Source organism: Chinchilla lanigera, unplaced genomic scaffold (genome assembly GCF_000276665.1).
Source record: "Chinchilla lanigera isolate Chin_1 unplaced genomic scaffold, ChiLan1.0 scaffold00064, whole genome shotgun sequence".
Lineage (NCBI taxonomy): Eukaryota > Metazoa > Chordata > Mammalia > Rodentia > Chinchillidae > Chinchilla > Chinchilla lanigera.
In genome coordinates, this window is record NW_004955465.1 from 10,117,926 (window position 1) to 10,145,824 (window position 27,899).

The window sequence follows — 27,899 nt, forward strand, 5'->3', positions numbered from 1 at the left end:
GGAAGAAAACAAAGTCCTGTCTCCCCCTCAAAGCATGCTTTCCTACCCCATACTGGTCCGTGACTCCCTCTCTGCGAGGACAGACTGGCAATCTGGTGCAAAGGAGGGCCGTAGGGAACACTGCAACCATACTGAGGGGGTTGAGCTGCTTCCCTCAAAGAGGGACAGGTTGCTGGGCGTGGGGACAAAGATAATACACCTTGGAGACAATAATCAAACCAAGTGCCGCCTTTGTTATTTTGTGCCAGGGCTCTGGCTGCTAAGCTTTATTTACATTACTCTTTTCACCTGGTGGTACATAGTACACTTAACCTAATTTTATCACAGAGGAATCTGAGGACAGGTAATTTGTCCTAGTCACACGGCTAGTGATCTGCCAAGCCAAGATGATCACCTGACGGTCTGATCCCAGAGCCTTAGTCTCAACACTGTGATTTGAGATAAAAATGGGGTAACTTCGTTAAGACCTCTATCATTCAAAATCTCGTCATTTACATTTAGCTATTTGCTATAAAGTATTAGCTACAATAAAGTATTAGAAACCTGATGGCTTGAATTCAAGTGAACTGTGATGACATTTTTACCCCTCTTATATATTGTATTCTTATTGTTTATATCATTAACAATTATACCTACTAAGTATGTATGTAGCAGGCCTTTTACCCTGTTTCAAATCCTCACAAACTACAAGAAAGGAGGCTCAGAGAAGGTAACTTGTCCCCATTCACACAGCTAAAGGGGTAGAAAGTTATTCGGACTCCAGAGGCCAAGCATTTTCTCTAATTTCACAGTGGCAGCGTGCTTACCAGGGCTTAGCACTCAGCACCAAATCAGTATGGCTGTGGATAGGGGTACAGACAGGCATCAGGGAAGAGTGGGGTCTGATACTTCCACAGAGGGCCCCAAGGCCGAACTTGGAAAATACTTTTCTTTGGCAGATTAGTAGGCTCTGTAAATTATTAATATTGTAACTGTACATGACATATTACTTTGGGTAGCAAAGATTTTCTGATCTAACCTAGGTATAAATCCTGTTGGAGATTATGAAACAGGAAAAGGGTCAAAGTTCCAAATAACAGGCTTACAAACAAGTTTTTAGCACACGACTCAGTTGTAGCTTAGATGCTGGCTGTTCCAAAACTTTGTTTGGTTTTGTTTTGAGACAGGATCTTGCTATGTAGTTCCAGATGACCTCAAACTCACTATGTAGCCCAGGCTGGCCTCAAATTGGTGGCCATCTTCCTACCTCAACCTCTCCACTGCTGGGATGACAGGTGTGAATTATCAGGCCTGGCTGAAACATTTTACAGGTATCCTTTTACCCTCTTACATGGAGCTGCACTCTTGTTTTAGAATGAGCTAACGCTACTGCTTATTTTCTCAGATTACATGTCACACCAGTTTGCAATCAAATTTATAAAATGGCAGTACAAAATCCAGAGGAACCTGTTTTTCAGGAAGAATATGGCCTTCCAGCAGCTATTAACCTATCACAACTATGGTGTTATACAATCACAATAACGCATCTTAGTCCCTTTCTGCAAAAAAGAAATAAACGGCCTAGGTTTCACTGATGATTTACAAAAATGCAGCCACTAACATGTTTTTCCATCTGTATTGAAAAATCTAATAACTCTAAAATAATAAAAGAAACCTAAACCAAATATAAAACTCAGTAACTAGTCAATTACATTATGAAAATGTAAATCTGGTCAGATTTGCCCTTTCTTCTTCCAAATTAAGTTCCAAACCAGTAGTTTCTACATTAGATCAAATGAAGTTCCAAGTAGTGGGTGCCTCTCTAGCACCCCCCCCATCACTAAAGAAACTGGTCCATCTACAGTTAATTGCATACATGCATTGCGTACCTTTGTGTCTGTGCATTTGTGTTGGTGGAAGCAAGCTTCAGGCTGCTCTGTTCCCAATTTCGGCCCATAATCTCTTAGGACCCATTTTCAAGACACTAGGTCAGAGATTAATTAGGTTTTTGCTTTTTTTTTTTTTTTTTTTTTTAATGTGAAAGGGGTAGGGAGAGGAAAAGAAAAATGCAGATTTTGAGCATCTCCACACACCTAAGTCAGAAACTGGTACTGAGGTCTGGAATCTTGAGTTTTCAGTTTCCCAAGGTGATTCTCCTGCACATTAAAGTTTGAGATCAGCAAACAAAAATTAGCCTCAGGAGACTTGGGACCCGTGACTTAGGCGCGGCCCACGTCACAGACACTCGGGCGCATTTCCGATGTCAGGGACGTGAGAGATAATTGTCTTCTTCAAGAATGGACAAAGCAACAGGCTAAGAACCCGGATTTGGGATCAATACCGAATTTACCTCCCGGGTCTCTCGGTCTGCACGCGGCTCGGGCTGGCTGCGGTCCAGGGTTCCGGCGGGCCCGGCCGCGTCCCCCGCCGCTCTCTCGCCGCCCGCCCGCCCGCAAGGGCCAGCGTGCCCCTCCAACGCCCACCGAGACGACGCTGGGACTTCCGACGCGGAGCGTGCAATTACCCGAACGCGGCCGCTGGCACGGCCCGGGGAACGTGCATATTGGGCTTCAGGAGCGAGGAGAGCAGCCGCAGCCGAAGCGCTCCTCGGCAGCCTACCGCAGCCGCCATGGTACCCGGTCGCGCAGTAGCCGAGAATGCGCACGCGTGGACCACCCCTGCTCTCCATGCCTCTCCCGAAGCCCCGCCCCTCCGGAAGCCCCGCCTCCATACCGCGCCTCGGCCGGGCCTGCCCCTCAGGAAGTCCCGCCTCCACGCCTCGCCCCGCCCCTTCCACCTGTACCGTACGCCAGGCCAAGCCGCGAGGTCTTGTCACGCCCCTTGGCCTCGCCCCTCACAGGCGCTTGCGTGCTGAAGCCCAGGTTTTCTGGTGTCAGCACTGGTTCCCAGGATGGATGTCCCAGCGGGGGCCACCTTGTCCTGCCCGTTGCCATGGTGACCAAAGCCCTCGAGAGGCGAGGCCTCGGAGCTTCCCACCCTCACCTGGTGGGTGTCCAGGCGGTAAGTGAGCCGCCCCCGCCGCCCCTGGTGGGATAAAGTACATCTGCATTCAGGGATGATGAAGTTAGTAGTTTTCCCTTTTTATCGTGTCTACCCATTAGGCTGGTACCTATCAAGACCCTCAGAGAGTATTCTCAGCCAGGATGTGGAGAAACTGGAATTTTGCACACTGTTGGGAATGTAAAAATGGCGCAGCTGCTATTAATGACCTTGTTTCTCTAAAAAAGCTGAAAACAAATTACGTATGACCCAGCAATTCTGCTTTTGAGTATGCAGTGTATCCAAAAGAACTGAAAGCAGGGCCTCCAGATATGTACCTGCCAGTGTGCATAGCAGCATTATTCAAGAGCCAAAATGTGGAGGAACCCTATGGCCATCAATGGATAAATTATAAATTGTGGTGCACACATGGGAATATTGTTCAGCCTCCAAAAGCAAGAAAATTCTGACACATGCTACATGGGTGAACCCTGGAAAATTGTGTCAACTGACATAAGACAGGTGTATGTGGGGTTCCTACTACAGTCATCAAATTCAGAGACCGAAAGTAGAATGTAGGTTTCCAGGAGCTGCCTGTGAGCAAATTAGAAAATTAGTTTTTGTTTGTTTGTTTGTTTTTTGCCTTTTTGAGACAAGGTCTCGCTATGCAGTTCAGGCTGGCCTTGACTCACTTTGTAGCCCAGGCTGGTCTTGAACTTGCAATGATCCTCCTGGCTCAGCCTCGGGCATGCTGGGATTACAGGCATGCACCACCACGTCCGGCTTAGAAAATTAGTTTTTAATACATACAGTTTCAGTTTTGTAAGGTGAAAAGAATTCCGTGTATGGATGGTGGTGATGACTGCCCCGCAGTGTGAAGGTAGTTAATGCCACAGAACTGTATAGTTAATAGTTAAGATGGTAATTTACATGTATTTTACCATCATTTTCAAGACTGTATGATGTAAGCTTTCTAAAGGTTATAAATATCTAGAGAAAAAAAAATCTGTCCTTTTAAATCAGATTGTCATACTGCTCTATCTTAACTGGAAATAAAAGGCAGATTTGTAGCTAAAATGACTCAAGCCAATAGCTTCTTACACATTGTTACTTTTCCTCTAAGAGATCCTTCTGGTATGTCCTGTGTGCAATGTTCTTCAATGTTAAAAGTATGGAAAGTTGTTTACCTGGAGAGTCCTTACTAGTCCATTGGAGTTTTCTGAGTAGTAAAGGCAGGATTGGCCCAAAGAAAAAATGCAAAATGTTAATATTCTACTTTCAAAGTCTATCCCAACTCCTGCGTAGAAAGAGAAGCACGTTTTGAGTTGACTTTCTAAAACATGAGTCCATGTTCGCAGTACCCGATGCTCACATACCTTGTGTGGAGCTGGTGCAGGGGCACAACACATCCCAGTTCCCTTTACCAGGGTTCCTTCATCCCCTTCCCACTGGAGAAAGATCCATCTTCCCATCTCCCATTATCCATCCCCATTTTGCTCTATATTTATACTTTGGGTTTGTTATACAAGAGAAAGCACATGATATTTAAGCTTGTGTGTTTGATTTATTTCACTTAACATTATGGTCTGAAGTGCATCCATTTCCCTACAAATGACCCAAATTTATCTTTCTTTATGGCAGAATAGTACTGCATTGTGTGTAAATACCACATTTTCTTTACCCATTCATCTGTTGATGGACTTGTAGACCACTTCCAAGATGTAGCTATTATGAATTGTGCTGCTATATATATGGATATGCATGTGTCAGTGTGATATGATGGCTTTAACTCTTTCAGAAAGATACCTAAAAGGGGAATAGCTGGGTCAAATGGTATTTCTAGTTTTAGTTTTTTGAGGAGTCTCCATACTGATTTCCATAATGGTTGTACTAGCTTACATTTGTACTGACAATATAGAAGGGCTCCTTTTTCCCTACAGCCTCTCCCAGTGTATTTGTTATTTGATTTCTTGATGACGGCTATTCTTTCTGGGGTAAGATAGAATCTCAGTGTTGTTCTGATTTGCATTTCTCAAATGGCTACCAACATTGAGCATTTCTTTATGTATTTCCTGTATTATTGGCCATTTGTACTTCTGTGAAGTGTCAAATCATTTCAATTGCCCATTTTTTGATTTGGTGTTTTATTTTAGCAAGGTCTGTTTTTTTGAGTTCTTCATATATTCTAGATATGAATCCTCTGTCTGAAGAATAGCTGGAAAATTTTTTTTCCTGTTCTGTACGTTTTCTTTTCACTTTGATGGTCATTTCTTTTGCTGTACAGATGCTTTTTAATTTGATACAATCCTATTTGTTGATTCTCAGTACTATTTCTTGTGCAGTTATTCAGAAAGCTTACTCCTATGGCTTCAAGGGTTTTAACTAATTTATCTTCCAGCAGTATAGTGTTTCTGTTTTAACATTTAGTTCTCTAATCCATTTTGATTTCAGTTTCGTACATGGTGAGAGATACAGGTCTAGATTCAATCTTCTGCATATGGATAGCCAGTTTTCCCAACACTATTTATTAAAGATATTGTCTTTACTCCAGTGTAAATTTTTGGACCTTTTATAAAAAATCAGACATTCAAAACCAGGTATAGTGGTGCACACCTGTAATTCCAGTACTTGGGAGGCTGAGGCAGGAGGATTACCATGAATAGGAGGCTAGACTGGGCAGCCTGAGCTACATTGTGAGACCCTGTCTCAAAACAACAACAACAACAAAATCAAATAGTCAAATATGCTTGTGGTTGTTTCTAGATCCTCTGTTCCTTTCCATTGATCTTCATGTCTGCTTTTGTTCCAGTACCATGCCTTTTTAGCCCTGTAGCTTTGTACTATGACTTTAAATCTGAGATTGTGATGCCTCCTGCCTTGGTCCTGTTACCCAGGATTGTTGTTGCTACTTTGAATCTCTTCTGGTTCCATATGAATTTTAGCAATGTTTTTCTCCAGTTTTGTGAAAAATGCTGTTGGTATTTTGATTGGGACTGTGTTAAATCTACATATCAATTTTGGAAGTTTGGCCATTTTGATTATATTACTTCTGCCTATCCAAGAATAGGGGATATATTTCCATTTTCTGATGTCTTTTTCTTTTTCAGCATGCTATACTTTTCATTGTAAAAGTCTTTCACATCCTTAGTTATGTTAATTTCTGAGTATTTAATTTTTCTTGGTGCTATTGTTAATGGTATTTTTTCCTAATTTCTTTCTCAGTGGGTTCATTATTAGTATAGAAGAACTCTTGATTTTTGTGTGTCGATTCTGTATCCTGCTACATTACTGAATTTGCTTATTAATTCTCAGAGTATTTTGGCATTTTAGGGAGTCTTCTATGTAGAGGATCATGTCATCTGCAAATAATGCTAATTGATTTCTTCCTTTCCTATACATAGCCCTTCTGGTTTTTTTTTTCTTAATTGCTGTTGCTAATTTCTAAGTATTACATTCAGTAGGAGTGGTGATAGGAATAGCCTTGTCTTATTCCTTGGTTTAGAGGGAAAACTTTCAGTTTGTCCCCATTAAACATAATGTTGGCAGTTGTTTAGCTCTGTTAGCTTTTTGTTAATGTCTTCTGTGGACTGCTGATCATTTTGTTTATTTGCCCAATATCTTATTACTTCTATCTTCTATGAGCTTGACAAATGCTTTATTGTTCTGTTTTGTTATTTCTTCTGATAGCATTTCAAATAATTTGGGTGTGTGGATTTTGGTTTCTTCCCCTTTGATGCCCCATGAATCAGCTTTTGGGGAGTTTAGAGTTTTTGGAGGTATTTTGTTGCGTTATCTTCTCATATTTCTATTTTTTGTTTGTTTTTGTGTTGAGGCTTGTGGCAGGATTATCGTGGAAAGCCTTGTTTCTAGTATGGAGACCTCTTTAATTAGTGTCTACTTTTCATGGTATTGACCCTTACCTCTGTCTTAGAATCCAGTTACTTCTGTTTACTTGATGTGGGAGGTTACAGCATATTTGGCCCATTATCCAGTTTTTAGGAATGGGCCACAGTATCATTAATGACCCCAAGGCAATCCACATATTGTCATCCCAAGGAAACCAAATAATAGCAACAGGTGTGTCACCTTGGCTATGGTAATAAAATCAGCACTAATTATAACATCAAGTGCAAACTTAGTATTGACAAATTATGAGGACCAATAATATACCACCCTTAACCATGGAAAAGAGATCTACAATTATAGTATGCACATCTAAACAAACTAAATATTGACCTACTATTGACCTACAGTAAATATCTACTATGTGGAACAACCTTATTTCTAACAGCAGAACAGTACTCAATTGCAATAATGTAAAGTGAACTATCTAGCGGTTCATAAAGCGTAGTTTTACTAGTAAAGGTAAAGGGCATTGGGAACTGGAGGATGAAAAAAGCAAAACTTGAGAAATGAATTGACATATGAGAAGTAGGAAAAAAAGTGAGCTAGGGGTCCTACTGAGGAGTAAAAAGGAAATAATAATGTTAAAAGATAGAATAAACAAGGAAAAAAAAAGGTAACACAGAGAGCAAAATATGAGAAATAAAGGAAGAGAAAAAATTGAAAGTGAGAAAGGACAGAAAAAAAACCAAAAGGAGGAAAGAAAAATCCCCAAGTCCCCCAAAAACCCAGTAAAGAAAAAATGAAAATAATAAAATATAGTAAAATAAAAAAAAGATTGAGTCAACTAAAAAATTATGTGTACAAATGAGTGGTTTCTTCCCAAGATCTGCAGTCTTGGGATCCAGCCAGACATAATTTTCTCTTATTTTAGAGCCTGTGGGTTTTTAAAGTGCCATCCCAGTACCAGAATCTTCTCTAACCATCCACCCAGACTGGTTATCATCCAAGCCAAGGTGTCCTTGCTCCCATGGGTAGATGGGAAATTCAGTCAGCCCTCTGGTCTCTGTCTGATGTATATCATGGGATGCGCGTTCAACTGGACTCTTGGACTTAACATCAACAGTCATGGGGCCTGCTTGCTCCCTTCTGTCCTTGTCCAGGATCAGTTGGTTTGTCCTCATCTGTGCTGTCCCATGCTAAGGGGAAGCAAAATGGAGCATTAGCATCTATTGATGGTTTACCCTTGCTGGAGCGGGGTGTGTCTCGCATGGGCCCACTTGCTGTCACTGGCGAAGGGTCTCCCTGTGCAGAGAGGGCCTGCTTGCTCATACTGGGGGAGCATCTTGCTCATGTCTTCAGTTGACTTTAACATCACTTGATGTTCATAAATCTTTGGTGTGGTCCACATTTCTTTCCTTTTTTTGTTTCATGAAGTATTTATAGAGATTTCTTATCAGAGGAAATGAGGGTTAAAAACAGTAGTCTGTACAATTTCAACACATTACCCTACGGCTATGCAAAAATACTAGTTTTTTTTTCGGTTATTGGTGTCACAGTTTATTAGGTGCATATTTGAGTGGCCCGTTATGTATATTATTGTGCAGTTTAAAAAGTAACTGACATTCTTGTGCCATACACCTTATTGTAATCCACAGTCAACCTTAGGTCCTACCACTCCCAGCAGGTGAGGAAACTGGAGCAAGAAGTTAGAAGCAAGCCTTAGGCTATGGTGCTGAATAATGGAATTTATACCTGCTTAATTTTGTAATATTGTACTTGGATTATTAGGTATCATAGAGCTACCGTAGTAGTGTTAGTCCTTCAGTGATTTCTTTGTAATCAGCTGCTTCTAAAATCTTCAACATTTAAACTATTTCTGTTTACATGAGTGTTACAATTAGAAATGTTTTTTTCTTTTTAACATTCAAATGACATCAAAATATTAAAACATTTTATGAGGAAAACCTTTTCTTATCCTTCAAGACCTAACTTCACATGATACGCAAAGATTATGACCCTAGGGTCAAGTGGAAAATCTGCTCTGGAACCAAGGATGGATAGTCCTTTTCTCATGTTCTAGACTGGGTCATCCTACTTACACTGTTTCTGCTCAAGAACCGTGTTGGCGTTTGGGCACTGTATGAAACTCTCTGGAGACAAATTTGACCCTTTTCAGGGTATTATGTAGGGTGGGGCTGAAGGAAAGGGAAGAGCAGCATGCTGCAGGCTGCTCATCCTGAGGACCAGAACATGGTGTCTGGGAACTTCTTGGCACCAGCAGGATGAATGGGGAGTGTGTGCAGGAAATACCAACTTGTACAACAGGGTCGTAGTAGAAGAATCCCAGACTCTTTCATTTCTGCAAACACACGTATCACTTCACTAGCCATATGTAAAGCATACTTTTATTTTAAAAAAATCTGTGTAAGGCATAAAATATATCTATTTAAAAAAAAAAAAAACCCAGAGCATTTAGAACACCATCATAATAGAAGGTATTTAGAAATCACCAGGCTTCTCCAACACAGGCTGGTCCCTTCCCTACTTTAAGTTTCCTTTCTCGCTGATGCTTTAATGCTGTTTGGCAACTGAGATGTGAGCTTAGACACATGTGGAACAGAAGAACTGAGGCTCATTCGGTGACAGCAGTGCTTCTATCAGCTGGACAATTCTGTATATCAAAGGAATACTGTATACAGCAATGTCTGGAGACATTTTTGTCACACCTACGGGCAGGAGGGGAAACTAGTACTACCAACATACAGTACAGTAGGTGGGGCCAGTAATGCTCACAAACATACTAAAAGGTACAGGACGGCACCTACAACAGAGTTACTTGGCTTACAAGGCCAGCAGTGCCCAAGTAGAGAGACTGTTTTGAGGCCCCACTTCAGGTGTGGTGTATTTGCCTGTATGTGTGTGCTGAGGTCGTAGGTGATTTAGAAGCAGACCTAACAGTACTGTTATCAACCCAAGACACCAGCATCCCTTTGGAGAGCCAGGCTGACCTTCCCTGTGCCCTCTCTCCCTCTCTTCTGGGAGAGCTAAGTGCAGTGGGGACCGTCTGCATGGTCTTCAGGCTTCTATTCTTTTAGCTCCTCCCTGAGATTCAGATAGGCTTTGAAAGGTTAAGTGCTAGAGGCAGTAACCAGACTCTGAAGCTGTCATTTTTTACTTCATGGCACAAAGGGAAAAATGAACAGATTTCTACTACAGCACAATAGGGTAAACTGATGGAGCAGCTCAGCAACGATCAGCTCTGTGCATCTGGGCTTTCCGAGGGGTAAAGACATGAATGCTTCCTGAACATCTGCTCCCTCTTCAGGACACATGGGCTTGGAAATGCCAAAAGTATTAGAATTATTAGCAATATAAGTACTAGTTATTCAAAGTATTAGTACTAGAAAAGAACTAAAAAAAAATTCATGAGGAAATTTTGATTGTAGTCACGATTACTTGCAGGTCCTTACAACAACTGCCAAGAAAACCTGATTTTTCCCTGTGTATTTTTTCTTCCCTAAACTGCTTATAAAAATAGCTATAATTTAACATCACAAAGTGCAACAGCACATAATCATTAAAGCCTGTAGTGACTGCTAGAATGTTTGATACGAAGTTAACAGGTCCTGTAATGTGGAATAAGCTGTAGTTGTCATTACAAGAAAACATTTGACTAGAATTTAGAATTTACTACATTTTGGTTGTAATGGAAGTCTAGGGCCAGGGATATAGCTCAGCGGCGCAGTGCCTGCCTGGCAAGCGTGAGTTCCTGAGTTTGAGTCCTGGTAAACCCCCACCAAAAAGAGAAGTCTATGTGGAGAACACAAAGTAAGAAAGTTGGGTTGTTTTACATTCTTTTTTTTTTGTCTCATTCGACCAGAACCCCAGGAAACTGAATGAACAGCATATCTGAAGGTTATGCCAGGAGCTGAAGGAAAATGATTTTTTAAACTACCTCCTCTCTTCCTTTAAAAAATAGATCGCTCTTCTGCCTTGCATTTTCCTGAAAGCAGGCTGCTGGCTGTAGATTTTTTTCCTCCTATGCCCTAGCACTAAAATGCAGGCAATTGTCTATTGGCAGTGATAGAACCCACATAAAAGAGGACAGAATTCTGAATGCTTCCAGTGGTTCTTCACCAAAGCAAGGACCTTGCTTCGTGCTGCCAAAGCCCCTCCAGGGTTAATTCTGGCTGATATCCATCAAGTGGTTCACAAGGTCCTTCCGGGAACACTGGTAGAGGGCCCAGGCAAGCTTGCCCACTGTGGCCCTCTTACTGCCTTCCCTCATCCTCCACTTCTGGAGCATCTGGACAACCTTCTCATGTAGTCCGTCTCGCTCGTAGTCGTGGTCAATCTCATCAATCTGAGACTCTGTGAAGCCCAGTTTACGGGCACAGGGTTTCCAGTGCTTTCCCAGGTTTTCCTCCACTGGGGTTAGTTGATTAGCAGTCAAACTAGTGGTGTTAGCTGCCAAACGGAAAAGAGAAGAAGGTATCAAGCCTTAACGCCTTTGAACGTTCTAGTTTCCTGGATTACTGAAAACCCTGAGCAAAGTGAAGAATACAAGGAAGCAGCAAAAAAGATAATTTCATCAAAGAGCTGTTGATTAATTGGATAATAATTGAAGCCTCCTGGTCCATATGGAATCATCATGCGTCTTAGAACAGGACACACGGTTGTCATGGCAAATATATCCTGGGACACCGCTGATGGCTTTGTAAACAAAACCCATACATGGCTACTAAGTTAGGTGTTCTGTTCAACCCTGGTCAGTTGACCAGTTTATGGTAAAGCTTTCCCAGCAGACAAAACAATTACTAATCTTGTTTCTTGGGACATTTTCCACCTATTTCTAGCAAGGCTCAATGTCACCCAGCTCAACAGTTCACTTTCCTGTTAAGGACACCAATACCATCAGGTGTAAAATTCATTCAGCTCTGACTCCTTTCCAGCATCTCTCAGGAGTGAGGTGTCCATACTCTTCGAGGTCCACTTTTTGATCCATCCCTGCCTTTACTTTCCCCTTCCCCCAAACTACTGTCCCCTCTCCCCCTATTGCCATAATCTTTCTCAACTGGTTCCATCCTCTTAGACCTTCATAAAAATAATAAAGGAAACAAAAATATAAAACAGCCACCACATACAAACCATGTTCCTTGATTCTCATCCTATCTCAATAAGCTAAATATAACAAAATCTCATTTTCCCCCTCAACTTCTGTTCTTTCCTCAGACTATCACAGTGTGGTTTCTACTAGTTTCTACCAGCACTACTGGATGTCAGCAGTCCAAGAACCCCTCAGACATCTGTGAATTTTGTTAGTTTCTTTAGGGGAGGAGTCCTGGCTTTCATCAGGTTTTCAAAGGTACTGTTGGTTCCTCAAAAGTTAAGAACCTTGGGGCTGGGGATTTAGCTCAGCGGCAAAGCGCCTGCCTGGCAAGCGCAAGGTCGTGAGTTCGGTTCCCGGTACCGGAGAAAAACCAAAAAAAAAAAAAAAAAAAGTTAAGAACCTCTGTTCTAGGTATGTTAAAGGCTATCCTTCAGATGAGTTAGACTAGGGGCTGGCAAACTATAGCCTAGGCGCCAAATCTGGCCCCCTGCTAATTTTTATAAATTCAGTTTTACCACAACACTGCTATGCTCGTCCATGTATATATAGTCTAGAGCTACTTTTATATTACAGTGTCAGAGCTGGAGTTTGAAGAGACCTCCAGCGTAGATCTTAACATATTTGCTATCTGGTAGTAGCCAACCTCAAGGTTAGTCATAAAGCTAGGTTCTTAATCACATTATTTTGACCTCTTGATGCTTTTCCCAGGCTATGTCTCAGAATTAATGCTATGGGGCTACACAGTGGAACCACGAGACAGCCAGAAATTCTGTTGAGGGCAGTTTTTACAGAGTTCCCTTTGATGGGAACCTGAGTGAGCTGTTTCTTCCAGGTCTTAAGAGTAACACTGATGATGGAAGTGCAATACACTCATAGGTCTTCCTATATAACAAGCAGTGTACTAAGCTCTTTACACTTACTAATTTAGTTATCACAGCAAAGCCATGAATTAGATACTATAATTATCCCCATATTAAAAGCAAATTACTGAAGATTTACATTGAAATTAGTGAGGAAAAATGGTATATTCAGAGAGAATCACCAGAGAAGTTTTAAGATTCTACTATATCCCATTCAAAAAATAAGAAAATTCGAGGTTGCTATACACATTGGGTCTTATTTTTTGTGGTGCTGGGGATTGAACTCAAGGCCTTGCACACACTAAGCATGTCCTCTACCACTGAGCTCTATCCCTAGTCCCCAACATTGGGTCCTTAACATGTTCCCGCTGGCTTGAACCACTGGTGGTATATGCATGGTTGTTCCATCAGGCAGCTTGGACCTGACTTTCCCACTAGGCAGCTTGGATCACCAGTGGTTCACAGCCACCCGGCAGCGAGACACATGAATTATGGCCCCATCGTGAACATGTCAAAGTACATCTTACCAAAGATAGCTTGGTACTTAGAAGCTGACTCCTCTTCCAAGTTTGTGCGTGTGTTTTCTAGTTGTGAATTCACTGGAGTAATTTCCATATAATTGTAGGCTCCAAACTGGATGCCACTACTGTTGCTTATGTTTATGTGGGATTTTATAAGTTCATCTGAATAGAGAGAAACACAAGTTAATTATATCAAGATCAGAAACAAGAGAAAGAAATCCAGCATGATAAAGGATCAGGGTTTTACTCCACATATTTAAGTTAAGCTAATTATCCTATGCCACCTCTTGACATTTTCTTTTCTAAAATGTAACTACCTTGCATCTATTGGGATGGCTACTATTAAAAATGTTGGTAAGAATGTGGAGAAAATGCAACCTTTGTACAGTGTTGGTGGAAATAGGAAATGGTACAGTCATAGTGGAAAACAGTGTGGCAAGTCCTCAAAAAGTTAAAAGTAGCTGGGTGCGGTGGTGCACACCTGTAATCCCAACACTCTGGAGGCTGAGGCAAGAAGATTGCTGCGAGTTCAAGGCCAGCCTGGGCTACATAGTGAGACCCTGTCTAAAAAAAAAAAAATTAAAAATGGAAATACTGTACTATTCAGCAATTCTCTGGCTGGCTATATACTCCAAAAGAATTGAATGGAGGAATATTTTTACACCCAGAAGCATTATTCACGATAGCTGAAAGTTGCCTATATGAATGGTAGCATATACATAAAAGATTCTTAGCCGTAAAAAGGAAATTATGATAGATGCTATAATGTTCATGAACCCTGAGAACATCTGCTAAATAGGTGAGTCCCAAAAGGACAAATACTATATGCTTCACTTATATGAGGTACCTACAATAGTCAAAGTCACAGGGACAGAAAGTAAAATGGTGGCTGCCAGGGGCTGTGGGGGTGGGCAGTGGAGAATTACTCTTCAATAGGGACAGAGTTACTTTCAGTTTAGGAGGGTAAAAATATTCTGGAGATGGATGGTATAATGGTTGCAAACACTGTGAATATTCTTAATGCCTCTGAACTGTCGACCAAAAATGGTTAGGATAGTAATGTTCTCCACTTCCTTGCCAACATTTTTTAAACAGTAGTCATTTTGGTATGGGGTAGAACGGTAACATTTTAAGCAAGAAAATGTTAAGAACTGGCACAGGATATTTACGTTAAACAAAGACCTGAGGTAAAGCGATGTTCCTTGATGCACACACATAGCATCTCTATAATTTTGGGTGCTCCATAAAGCTGCTGAAAGTGAGGTCCTAGGAATCCAAGTAGAGTTCCTGGTTACAATCTGAGGTGCCTGCCAGCTCTAAAGGGTTTGCCTTTGTGATATCATAAACAATGGTAACAGTGGGGATAATAACAGAAACTACCATTGTCAAGCACTTTTTCTGCATCTTATTAGGCACAGCAATGAACTGCCTTATCCAGTTTAATTCTCATAGCCCACTGTCCTTAGTTTAAGCTGACACTGTTAACTTTTTTTTTTTTTTGTCTTTTTGAGACAGGATCTCGTTATGCAGTTCAGGCTGGCCTTGAGCTCACTTTGTAGCCCAGGCTGGTCTCAAACTTGCAATGATCCTCCTGCCTCAGCCTCCCGAGTGCTGGGATTACAGGCGTGCACCACCAGCCTGGCCAACCCTGTTAACTCATGGTCTGTGTTAACTACTCACACAGAGATTAAATCAGAGAGCATTTGACTTAGTAGTGGGATTTTACTGTGGACCTCTCTACCCGGAAGCCTGAGTTTTTCAGTCAGTGCAGTGTGCTGTCTTTCTGCCCAAATCTGACCACTGGAAAACCCATGAAAACTGTGAAATGGAGAAACCGATGAAATACTGTACTAGAAACACAGAAGAGCTTGCAATAAGTTAACCTTCCAGCGTAACATTTTCATTTATAATTGACAATGAATCCTGGAAAGGCAAAATGACTTGCCCAAAGTCACATAGACAGTGAGTGAGCTGTCCTTTCCTAATGTCACTTAAAGAAGTGCACTGAAGAAAACGAAAGGTCCTAGGAGCTGTTTCACAAAAGTGAAAATTTATTCTGTCCTCTTCTGTGGTACTAGAGATTGAGCCCCACTGAATACATCCCCAGTACTTTTAAAACATTTTATTTGAGACAGGTTCCCGTTAAAGTGCCCAGGCTGGCCTAGAACTTGCAGTTCTTCTGCCTCAGTCTTCTGAGTAGCTACGATAACAGGCATGTGCCACTGTGCCAGGCATGTATTCTCCCCTTTTACATGTACTAGTACAGACTCATCCTTTGTATGCTGCAGAGTAATGAGAAGACCATTTGGTGCAGACTTAGGTCTATATATGATCACAACAAAAGCAAGAACAGTGAAATTTACCATGAGAAACCAAAATTATTCATTTACTAACTCTACTTTGCAGGATTATCCTTAGGGGCAGAAGCACAGATAACCCCATTGTCGATTATTGACTGAGGTCCTTTCACCACAGAGAACATCTCAGAATCATGAAGAGGTTGGAGTCCTGTATGTCTGTTATTTGCAGAACCAGGTAACAGAGGGAGGCGAGAATGGAAAGTGGCACCTGGCACCAAACTAGGGAGCATGGGTTACTCTTATAGAGACAAGACCAAAAAATGACACATTCCATACTGGTTTGTGATCTGCCTTCCACCCACCACAATTTTAAGCTCCATGAGGGCTATCTCTTCATCTCTCTGGTCCCTAAAAACTGCCTGGCACAAAGTGGGAAGTGCTTTGGAAAAATTTTTTTTGTGTGTGTTTTTGAGACAGAGTCTCCCTGTGCTGTTCAGGCTGGTCTTGAACTCACTTTGTAGCCCAGGCTAGTCTCAAACTCACAACAATCCTCCTGTCTCAGCCTCCTGCAGTGCTGAGATTACAGGCGTGTACCACCATGCCCGGCACTGGAAATTTTTACTAAATTAATCATAAATGAATTAAATGATGTGGCAGCACTCAAGAAACATTCTAATTGTAGACACAAAGGAAACCAAAGGACATTGTACTCATGATTATCTGCAGTGTAGATGCTGCTTAATGCCTTTTATAGTATTTTGTAGCAAACATTTACAGAAGATTTTATAGCAAACCTTATGAGAAAAGTCCAGAATTTCCTTAGGAGGTTTCTGGAAATTTGTGCTTTTGAAAGAAAATGTGACAAAATTCAATTTTTTTGTTTTGTTTTGTTTTGTTTTGCTATGTTGGGGATGCAATTGAGGGACTCACGTAAGTTAGGCACTGTGCCACTGAGCTACCCCCAGCCGGGAAAACTCCATGGTTTTCAAAGCTTCATCTACCTATACTAATTTCAGGATTCCCAGGACACAGCATAAGAAGTGTTCATAGATGACATCCACATAGTTAACATGGTGCTGGTAAGGGTTATTTGGTAACAATCTGGATATTCAGTTCAATCATTTCTACTCTAGAGTATCAGTAATTATGAGCAACTAGCTTTCATTCCACCTGATAGCAACATGGAAATTGAAAGAAAATTGCTAATCACAAAAGGTTTGGTTTACATAAGAAAGAAAGATTTCCAAGACTTAGTTCTAACCTTTAGAAAACAAGATTAAAAGAGTAGAGCAAATATCTTCCCATTTATTGGAGACAGGATATAATGCATGGGACTACTCTGCCATTTGGGTTAGAGTAGAAGACACCTGCCAGTTACAAGGACTTGTAACCTAACGCCTGTGGGCAGCTGGGAAGAGCCCTAAGCCCAAACTGAAATACTCCCAGCCCAAGTGGTCTGGTGGAGGCCACCCTAAGATGACAAGTGGCAGCCGGTAACTGAAGACTGAACAGCCTGCTCTCTGTTGCCGCCAAGAACTCGCTAACAGAGCTAATAGCTGCTTTGTTTTCAGAACAACAACAACAACGACGAAAACCCCAGGAGACTGTGACTTAAACATTTGTTTACCTGGTGATATGAAGGAGTAGAACGGAAGGGTGGGTGTGTTTCCTGCTAGGTTGGTCTCAGGCACTGGAGTCTTAGACAGATTGGACATTTGGCTTGAATGTGGCCCATACCAAATTCCTGCACCTGACGTTCCTGGATCCAGTGGTCTTGTTCCAGGTACATGCAGATTATGGAATTCACTGTTCCAGTATGGTCCATGGGGTTGGCTGGTCAGCCCTGGTGGCTGGTGTCCTGCATTACTGTGGCTAGCTGCACTACAAGAAGCAAGACCTTTTAACCTTGTGTTCTGAGTGCTCTCATAAGGTCTTGGCTGTGCAAAGGGATCATGAGAGACCCTTCGTCTCCTCTCCTCCTCCATGTTATAAGCTACAGTCTGAATGGGCTGCTGTTTCGTCTGCTGGTCCATGCGGCTGCCAAAAACATGATAGTTGGCTTCCTTCTGGAGTTTACGCTGCAGAATGGGTTCATACTCTTCTTGCTGGTGCTCCAGGGAGGCAGAAAACCAGGACTCCTCCACAGGTCCCATCTCAGGTCCCTGGGAACTGTGCAGTGAGCCAGGCTGTTCTGCAGCAGAGAAGAAATGATCAATGTGAGTTTCATAAAACATTAAAAAGTTAAATAGAACCCAAGCACCATCATGAATTTATCCTTCAGAATAATATTCTGAAAATGAGGAAGAGTAAAAAGCACCTAGTAGTTGTTCTTGCGAGTTTGTAGATAATCAGTAGGAGCTCCTGGCTAGCATGGGAAGAATATGATGGAAATCAAAACAGGCAGGGAATGTCGGAGGACTAAGGGAGAAGGGACTTGGGCTTCAGTAGGGAAAGTGACTGTCTCCTTGGAATGATTTAGGGTAGAAGAATAGCAGCAGCCTTCTTATGCACTTCTCATTGATTCTTTCATTCCTTAGAAGCTGTATGGGAGTAGAAGCAATTACTTTCATAATTTGGTGAACGAGGTTTTGGTGAAGTTGAATAATTTGCTCCACATCATACAGAAGTGGCTTCAGTATCCTATACTCTGCTTTTCCATAATGAAAAGAAGTATCTCTGCTTGAATCGGAGACCAAGTTCTCTGCTTGTGCTCTGGATTGGGTCAACTCTGACTTCAAGGACTTTGCCCCCACAAATGTCCCCTTCTGTCTCCTGAACCAGGGCTTTCTTCCAGTGAGACATATGAGGCCCCTTGAGTTCAAGACACTCTTAGGATTTTGGTGAGCACATTATTATTTAATATTGTAAAAATATGTAACTGGACTTCTAAATATATTATAAGTTCTTTTAAGACAGGTGTTCACTTCTATAGTTTGTTCTGTTTCCATATGATTTTGAGTAGGTTTCCTTTTTTAGTTTTTTGAGACAGGCTCTCTCTTGCTATGTAGTTCAGGTTGGCCTTAAACTCACCATGTAGCCCAAGCTTGCAGGGAGTGGCTAAAGCTAGAGATCGATCAAAGGTGCAAGGCAAGGCACCAACACAAGATGTGCTAGCTCTGAGAATAGGAGGGGTCATGAGAGACCCTTCGTCTCCTCTCCTCCTCTGTGTTATAAGCCACAGTCTGAATGGGCTGCTGTTTTGTCTGCCGGTCCATGTGGCTGCCAAAAACATGACAGTTGGCTTCCTTCTGGAGTTTATGCTGCAGAATGGGTTCATTCTGCACCTGCAAAATGGAGGTGCTCAGGCGAGCCATATAAAGCTCTGCTAGGCAGAGAGGCTGAAACTGACGTTAACCTTCTCAGAGTAGAAATAACGGTGCTATGGTGGTTGACCAATTCCTTTCCTTCAGCCACAGAGAGGGCTCCACTTGACCTCAGCTTTCTATCTCTCATCTTTATTCCTGCATCCTCTTGCCATCCTTACTCCCAGAGACATCCAAAGCTTCATGGAACACAGCATAGGCTAGCCTTAAACGTGTGATCCTCCTGCCTCAGTCTCCCAAGTGCTAGGACTACAGGTATGTACCACCATGCCTGACTCTTGAATAGTATTTTAGAGAGTAGAATGAATAATGATCAAATAAGTAGAGATTTCAACCACAAAGTAAGTTACCTGAATTTGACCTGCTTGGAGGCTCTGGTACACAGTCTGGCTGGACAGATGGCACTCTCCTCAAAATTTCATTCTGTATGGGATACTCTTCCTATAAGGAAGAGCATAAATATACACTTTAGTAAGCGGCAGAAAAAATCAGTCAGGATCTTTTCAGATAGAAACTTCACACAAATCTTACAAGTAGTAAGCACTGTTAAAAAAATAAACATTTTTTCCCAAATAGTTAAAATGAGCTTGCAAAAGAAGAGCTGGAGAAGTCACATTTCTTGGTTTTAAAACACACTACAAAGATACAGTAATCAAACCTTTGTGTACCTTTGATGCTAGGGAGAATAGACAGTTACAGTGTACTGTATCACATCCTCCTTTCCATCCATAAATACTGTTCAGATCTTAAATGTCTTGTATGTCCCTTAGAAAAGTTTCAGCATGTTTGCCGATCTAGAGATACCATCACCTCTGTGGCTTTACTTTGCATTTCTGTTATTATTGGAGAGGTTGTACACTTTTTGGTGTATTTGCTGACTATTTCAATGTTCTTTTTGGTAAAGTGCCCATTCAGATAATTCACTCATGTTTTAAAGCAGTTGGTTGTCTTTTTTTACTTTTGGAATATGTAAGATTTTTTTAGATTGTATGTAATCAAGTACTTAATTAGTTAAATGTATGTTATTACCCTCTTCTCCCACTCTGTGACTAGTTTAATGGTTTCTTTTGACAAATAAAAGTTCTTTAATCAGACTTATCAGTGTTTTTCATTGTACTTCATATTTCTGTATCCTGTTGAAGATTTCCTACCCCAAGGACATGAAGAAATGCTCCTAAGATTTCTCCTAAAGTATTTTTCAAGGGCTTTATGATCTCGTCTTTCACATTTACATTTCACAAATCAACTAGGAGTTGATTTTTTTGGTACGGTATAAAATTTCAGTTTTGTCCCATGTGGATACCCCATGGCATTTTTCCAATTTCATTTTTGTCCCATGTGGATACCCAATGGCATCAGCACCATTTGTGGAAAAGACCATCATTTCTTCATTGCTCAGCTGTCTCTGTCAAAATCAAGTTTCTACATATGGTGAATCTCTTTGGAGTTTCTGAACTCCATTCCAATGGCTTCTGTCTACCCTAAAATGGTACTATCTGTTTTCATCATAGAGCTTCACAATAATTCTTCCAAGAATCTGGTAAGGGAGTGCCTTCTCTGTTGGGCACCAGGCTGTGTAAGAGTTAAGTTGCTGACCAACATGCTGTCTGGCTGTATTGGGAGAGGCATATTCATAGTCTTTGAATGCAAGGTAAGTGCTACAGCTGCAGGGCACTGACTCTCACTCAGAATTCAAGGCAATAAACTGCCAACCTTAGAGGTAAGACAGTTTTCTCAATTAGCAAGATTTACTGCTTGGAATGTGTTTGTCCTAAGTTCTCAAGGCCCTGCTCAATTTCGAGCCTGTTACCTCAGGTATTCCAGGTACTTCTCTCCTTGTCCCTAATTTGATACCCAATAAATACTAGCAGCCCGGAGAAGTCTTTGTGTTAGCTCCAAGAGAGTTCTGACCTTCTTGAAACCCCACCAACCATATTACATTGTCTCTATTTTATTCTTTACTGTTCACTTGTCCAAGGGTTTGGGAGACTGAAGTTCCCAGTACATCTCTTCTACTGCCAGTCTTGTTCTTCTAAAAGAACATATTGGTTATTCTTGCTTTCTTCTTTACATTTCCTTTATGAACCTATCATGTTCTACACCTGTACCACTCACTGCATCCAAATTTGAGATTTTGGTTGAGACTGTATTAATTCTTAATTAAACTCCATTTTGTACATCATTTTGGAAAGAAATGACCTCTTTATGATACTGAGACTTCCAAATCCCAAAGTAAATGTGGCGTTTTTTCAGTTGTCTTATTTTATGTCTCTCAATAAAAGTTTATACTTTGAGTTTGACATATTTGTAAGACTTGTTATTACTTGATTTGTATGCTACTGTAAGTGGAATCTTTTTTAAAAGTTCATTTTCTACTTTTGATTTTTTGTATATTGGTCTTACAACTAAATAAACCCTATTGATTCAAAAGGACTCTTGAATTTCTATATACATATACTGTCACATGTAAATAATGAATTTGTTTCTTGCTTCCTAACCTTATCTCTTTTTTTTCTTGCTCTACCGAAATAATTAGGACCTCCAGGACCTTGCTGGCCAGAAATAGTGCTGGTAAGCATACTTGTCTTGCATGTTATCTCAAAGAAAAGCTGTTAACGTTTTGTTAATAAGTAAACTATTTGTTTTGATTGTTTCCAGACATCTTATTATCAGGAAGTTTCTCCTTTTTCTAGGTTGCTAGTATTTTTAACTACAAATAAATACATCTTTCAATTGATTTTCTGTATCTATTGAAAAGATACACTTTTCCTCCTTTAATAAGATATTGAGAGGTATGACAACGTTTTCCAAAAGTTGATAAATTTGTATTCTCAGAATTAATCCAAATATTTTTCTGATTGAAAAGATACAACTTCTTTACATTTTATGTAGGATTTTTACATCTATTCTGTTGAGTAAGATGGGCCTTAATTTCTTTTTTTTGTACTTTGGTTTTCATTGGGAATCAAGGTTATGTTACCATGAGTTTGGAAAAAAATGAGTTTAGGCAGATGCTCTCTGCTATTTGGACAAATCTATATCTGATTAAGATAACTTCTTCCCTGAATAGTCATAGTTTCCTGATGAAACCATGTGGTTGTGAGACTTTTTTTCTGTGAAAAGATTTCTGACCACTGATTTGATCTCTTTTCATGGTTGTAAAAATATTTAGTTTTTTTTTTTAACCTCTATTTGAGGTTTTGCTGTTAAACTTTTTGCCTTAGAAAATGTGTTTATCTAAATTTTAAACTTAACTATCAAAAACTCCACAGTATCTTCTTAATAAATGTGGTGTCTGCAGGACTAGTAGTAGTGCCTTTTTATTAATTATTTCAAATGTCTCTTTTTTTAGTTAAATTAGTTAATTTCATTAGCTTTTTAGAACCAATATTTGGCTGTTTTGATTCTCTATTAGCTGTTTGCTATGCCATTCTTTTATGCTCTTTTTGTTATTTACTTCTTCTATTTTTTCCTAGGCTTTATTTTGCTATCTTCATATAAATGCTTGGCTAATTTTAGTCTTTCTTCTTTCTTAATACATACATTTGAAAGTATACTACAAAGTACATTTTATAACTTTTAATATGTAATGTTTCTGTTAGCCTTTAATTAAAAATATTTTTTAACTTCTACTATTTCTTTTTTGACCAAAGGGTATTTAAATGTATATTTCTTTACTTCTAACCTAATGGAATTTTCTAATTATCTTCTTAAAAACTAATTTCCAGTGTAATTAAAACAGTCAACATTCTTTATATTAGAATTTTAAAAATTTGGTTAATATATTTTATTTCCCAGTATCACTTTTTGAAAATGTTCTATTATGTTTTTAACAATCATTCGAAGATACATATTTTACACTTATTTGGTACAGTATTTTACATGTTTCCATTAGCTCAAGTATGTTAAACATGTTCTTTAAACTTATATCCTTACTAATTTTGGGGGATCTGTTTGCTCTATCAGTTAAAGAGATACTTATATTGATAGCTCCAACTATGATTGGCAATTTGTCTATTTCTCTTTGAGTTCTGTTTTTGTTCTGCACATTTTAAGGCCATGTGATTAAAGGTATATCCATATATATATCTGAGGAATTAAACCTTTTATCATTAGGAAATATTCCTGATTGTGTGAGGTAATACTTTTCTGCCTTAGGAACTATCTTGTCTGTTATCTCATTAACTGCTTCTTGATTTACATTGAATGTCTTTTAAAAAAAAAAAAATCCCTAGCCCTTTTTTATTTTTTGAGATAGGGGTTCATTAAGTTACAAAGTTGTCCTGGCTGAGTTTGAAATTGTAAAATTGCTGCCTCAGCCTCTCAGAGTACTATACACAGGAATGCACCACCACGTCTGGCTAGGTCTGTCTCTTTTATTAATGTAGGTACCCCTCAAAAAAGCCTGCTAACTATTGACTCGTTTATTTTTATTCGTTTATCTATTTATTTTGAAATCTTAGTTGGCTGCCTGGCTTATTTAAGTCTTGTTTTTCATGGTTTTGGGTTTATGTTGCTGAAAGGTTAAGGCAGTAGCTTGATGCCTGCTACATGTACATCTGGGCAGGCTTTGCTCCTCTTACTGGTTAGCAGGCCCCCAGACTTCAATCTGTCACCCACTATTTCTGCCTTAGGCTCCTACCTTCTGTCACTCAGGACAGAGAAGGGTGGGAAGGAGCCATCTTCTCTAGATAGCACAAAGGTGATTCCAAGGTGACTCCCATCATTGTCTGTCTGTTCCTCCAGGATTTCTTTCTCAGAATGAGGTTTTGAGTTAGTATTTTCCCTCCCTGTTATACATCTCTGGTATCTGTTTTAAAGAATCCTTCAAAGAAGAGGGAAAAAATATGTATGTATATACACAGGACAGCTAGGATAATTGTGCTGCTGGTGTCTGTTGGTTTACTGAAAGGAACTGTTATTGTGTAATTGTTTGATCAATCTTGCATGCCTGTATCTGGTTATATGTGCAACCATTTTGAAGATGACATTATGTAGTATAACAACCATTGTTAATAACCTATCACCATGTTTTGAAATTTTGTATCATTTTTATTGCTCTTTCTGTTTTGTTTATGTATTTGTTTTTGTTCTGTTGGTTTTTTTTTAAATGAAAAACAAAATTTATATATAAGGATAGCTAGAATAGCTGTATTGCTGCTATGTGTGGTGTATTGAGAGGAAGTCGATGCTTAAGATTTTCTTTTTTCTTGCCCAGTTTTGCATGCTTGAATTTGGTAATTAGAATGACTGATCTGAAAACAATATGCAGTAGAAGAACCACTGTTGAACTCCTACCATCTTGTATGGTGAAGCTCTGCATCATTTCCAATTTTTTTTTTTTAATTATTTTTATTTATTTGTTTTTTTTACTTGTTACTGTCTTTGCTTGTTTGATCAGTCTTACATTCTTATGTCTACTGGACTGAGCAACTTCGTTGAAGGTAACAGTATGTAGCATAGCAACAATTGTAAATTTCTATCATTTTTTTGAGGTCATGTATCGTTTTTGTTGTTTTTATGTTGTTTTGATTTTGTCTTGTTGTTCTGTCAGTTTTTTTTCATTTTTAAAATAAAATAAAGAATCCTTCAAAAAATCAATGTACATATGATACTTTCCATTCTTTCCCAGTGCTGCTTTTGTTTTCATGTAGCTCTGTACATTTTCTCTCATTCATAAGTTCTAATGGAGAAGTAGGTCCAATTTGCCAAGATGATATTTACACATAATTGCAAATTTTATGTGTTTACTAAGCTAGTTTTCCCTCAAATCTCAGTTAACAAATCGCTTTTTCATGATTGATAATATATATATTGATATGTTAACGTTTTGAATATTTGCTATATTACCTACCTTTAAACTCTTCACATCTTTTTCTACAAATTCTTCCAATTCACTTACATAAAAAGGCTTATATTTCTCTTCAATATCTATATGAGAAAAATAATCCTTTAAATTTCTTAAATATTTTCTAAGATTAAAATATTAGCAATCTATTTTCTTCAAAATTACTACTTACCTTAAACCTCTGGCCAAAGCAGTAAAATAAAAAATTGAACTCCAAATCACTGACTCTGATGAAAACTAAACATCAGTGGACAGAGAAGGGTAAGAACAGCACTGAGAACCAAGTGTTCCTGCCTGGCAGTGTGATCTTGCTCTGGGATGTGAGTTACTCTCCAAATGAACAAGGATGAATGAATTGCATGTTTCCATCACATTGACGCTAGGGTAAGACACTCAAGATAAAGAATGGGGAGGTTGTTTGTAAAGTTGGAGATGTTAGCATTAAAAGAAAAAGGAAATTTCCAGTTCCAGAAAGAGGGAGTAGATGTATTTTTCCTTATTCTTGCTAAACACAAGATGAAATACTGAATATATATAAAACAAAAATACAGACACTCTGGAAGCCCTCAGAGTCTAAGAAAACACAGAGAAGTGAGGTCCCTAGATTTTCTCTTTGTATGTTAAACATGTTCTGGCTTGCTGTCCACAGGACTAAGTAAGGGACCTCCTACCACCAGAGAAACCGTTTTGTTTGATAATCTGTATTCCAGCCAAACACCACAGGACATAACTCTGACGTCACCCTTACCCATACCAGGTGGAGAGCCTAGGCTTCCAGCCTCAGGAGATTCTACCAACAGTGCATCCTGACACCTGCACCAGAGAGGAAGCCAGGACTTTTCCTTCCTACCACATGGTAATTCCCGTGCTGTCAGGAGGGCCACAGGGGCAACCTGGACATGTATCCCATGTGGCAGTAACAAGATACCCCTTCGCTCCTAATTGAGGAAGAATCATAGGAAGGCTGGTGGAAGGCTGGGACTTTCACCATTACGTAGTAGTAATAAGGCACCTCCATCTCAGTGGAGTGGAGACGATGTGAACTTTGCTAAACTTGCATCCCTGACTAGCAGTGAAAAGTACCCTGCCTTGGGTATCAGTGGAGACTGATTGGGAACCTGGATTTGTAACTCCATCTGGCATTAAGAAGTGGTAACTGTCACTCCCATGCCAGAGCAGTGGAGGTCATGAGAGTAGTTGAATTTGTAAATCAGCTGAGTAAAAGTATGGGTAGCCTGGGAACCCTATTTGCAGCTGGTATCTAATATGGTGCTAGTAGTATGGGATGAAGTCCTTTAACTTGTGGAGTCTGACGAAAGCTCAGAATAGTTAGTGTCAGAATGGAATTTTAGGATACTCAGTTGGTGACACATTTGGTGTAAGGTACCACAACACAGTAATTAAAACTGTAAGTAAGTACAATAGGCTCTCCTCCTCTTGAGTATTCAAAACTATGACAACTGAAGCAGAACCGTAACATTGATGTGTTTTTTGGTTTTCGTACTGGGAACTGAACTCAGAACCTTCTGCTCATGAGGCAGGCACATACACCACTGAGCTACATCCCTGGCCCTTGATGTGTTTTAAATAAACGTAGAAAAATATTTAAGGCTATCTACAGGAGAAAGGAGAAGTAAAGAAAGATATGGTTTCTATATGTCACTCAATCTGGAAAAATGATACCATTAAACTATGATACATTATGGGCAGATAATGTAGTACCTTGAGATATCCATTTAAAAAACCATACACAGAGATACACTAAAAAACAATAGAGATGAATCAAAGTGAAATTCTAAAATATGTTCAAAAACCCATAGGAGGCAGGACAAATGCTATCGTTTGGATCTTGAATTTCCCCCAAAGGCCTGTGTGTTGAAGGCCTGGTCCCTTACTCGTGGAGGTTTGGTGTGAAACCCTGAGGAGATAAGGCCTGGTGAAAGGTAGAAAGGTCACTGTGGGTGTGCCTTCTTTGCTTCCCCTGTGCATCTCAGCCCTGAAATGAATGGTTTTGCTATGCCTGTGCTCCCTACTATAATGCACTGCCTTGCCACAGGCTCAAAAGCAATGAGGCAGACCAACCATAGACTGTGTAATGGTTGACTGATTGTGTCAACCTGAGAAGTTTAGAAGTTCAACTAAGTTGGCTAAGTAATTCTACAACCTACAATACATGTAGTTGCCTTGTCACCTGGACGGTGTAAAGGGGAAATGAAGGACGGACTTGCTTCTGTTCTTTGGAGGAGCTCATCTTCACCTTCAGTTTGGATGTCATCTCCTGGATTCTAGCATAGACTCTTCATCTTCTGCCTCAGCTCCTTTAGCCTTCTGGCATAGACTCATCAGCCTTATATCACAGACCCATCGGCCTCCTGATATGGACTGCCATGGGACACTGCAGTGAACTCCAGACCTTGGACTGAAACTTTTAGCCACCAGGGTGCAGACTCCCTCTGCATGCTTCCTCATTCAATTTTGTGGCTGACCATTGTAAGCTAATCTTGTAATTTCTTATACATTTATATATGTTGTGTGATATCTGTTTCCCTAGTAAAACACTGACTGATACAGACTGAAACCACTGAAACTGTGCACTAGAAGATACGTTTTCTTTTTAAGTTAATTATCTCAGATATTTTGTCACAGTAATAGAATGCTGACTAACACAAAAAGACCAAAAACAGGAGCTATGAAAGCAGAAAGAACCAATGGAAAAAAAACATGGCAGACTTGGACCCTAGCATACCAGTAATCACGTTAAATTTCAATGGTCTAAATACACCAATTAAAAGAGCTTGGTGGAAGAGATTTAAATACATGCCCCAATTAATTATATGCTATCACAAGAAACTCACGTCACATATAATGATATAGGAGGGTTAAAGGATGGAAAAAGTTACTTTAATCAAAGGAATAGGGGCTGGGGATTTAGCTCAGCTGCAAAAGCGCCTGCCTGGCAAGCGCAAGGTCGTGAGTTCGGTTCCCGGTACCGGAGAAAAACCAAAGGAACACAGGGAGGCTATATTAACTTTCAAAAAAGTAGACTTAGAACAGTGAAAATTACCAGAGATGGAGAAATTTACAAAACAATAAGGTTTAATCTTAAAAAAAG

General features: G+C 40.0%; 3 protein-coding genes across 8 annotated transcripts in view; 1 reads left to right on the top strand and 2 right to left on the bottom strand.

Moving 5' to 3' along the window:
- Positions 1-2,663, bottom strand: part of Bphl (biphenyl hydrolase-like (serine hydrolase)) — a 27,247-nt gene extending 24,584 nt beyond the window's left edge. Inside the window, exon 1 of one of the 3 annotated variants that reach the window (XM_005398902.2) lies at positions 2,504-2,663. In XM_005398902.2, the coding sequence (XP_005398959.1) occupies positions 2,504-2,610 (107 nt within the window). In that variant the 5' untranslated portion in view covers positions 2,611-2,663. Of the gene's footprint in view, positions 1-46; positions 70-1,868; positions 2,006-2,503 lie in introns of those variants that run through there. The other 2 variants (XM_005398903.2, XM_013521831.1) reach the window with 2 other exon arrangements.
- LOC102016794 (keratinocyte proline-rich protein-like) lies at positions 2,651-27,685 on the top strand. Of its 3 annotated transcripts, XR_001236747.1 has the most exons (4): positions 2,737-3,000; positions 12,058-12,190; positions 15,723-15,851; positions 18,154-19,272. XR_001236747.1 is itself a non-coding variant. In XM_005398901.2 (3 exons), exons 1-3 carry the CDS (start codon positions 2,667-2,669, stop codon positions 25,731-25,733), a joined length of 558 nt encoding a protein of 185 aa, XP_005398958.1. In that variant the 5' UTR covers positions 2,651-2,666; the 3' UTR covers positions 25,734-27,685. The 3 variants fall into 3 exon arrangements, 1 of the variants encoding a protein (XP_005398958.1); XM_005398901.2 differs by lacking the exons at positions 12,058-12,190; positions 15,723-15,851; positions 18,154-19,272 and adding exons at positions 21,476-21,510; positions 25,545-27,685 and having other exon boundaries at positions 2,651-3,000; XR_001236746.1 differs by lacking the exon at positions 18,154-19,272 and having other exon boundaries at positions 15,723-16,120.
- Ripk1 (receptor (TNFRSF)-interacting serine-threonine kinase 1) overlaps positions 9,982-27,899 on the bottom strand; it is a 39,989-nt gene continuing 22,071 nt past the window's right edge. For both annotated transcript variants that reach the window (XM_005398899.2, XM_005398900.2), the window contains exons 7-11: positions 24,794-24,870; positions 19,290-19,380; positions 17,244-17,807; positions 13,323-13,478; positions 9,982-11,292 (exon numbers count right to left, since the gene is read on the bottom strand). In XM_005398899.2, coding sequence (XP_005398956.1) covers positions 11,006-11,292; positions 13,323-13,478; positions 17,244-17,807; positions 19,290-19,380; positions 24,794-24,870 — 1,175 coding nt within the window. In that variant the 3' untranslated portion in view covers positions 9,982-11,005. The remainder of the gene's footprint in view (positions 11,293-13,322; positions 13,479-17,243; positions 17,808-19,289; positions 19,381-24,793; positions 24,871-27,899) is intronic.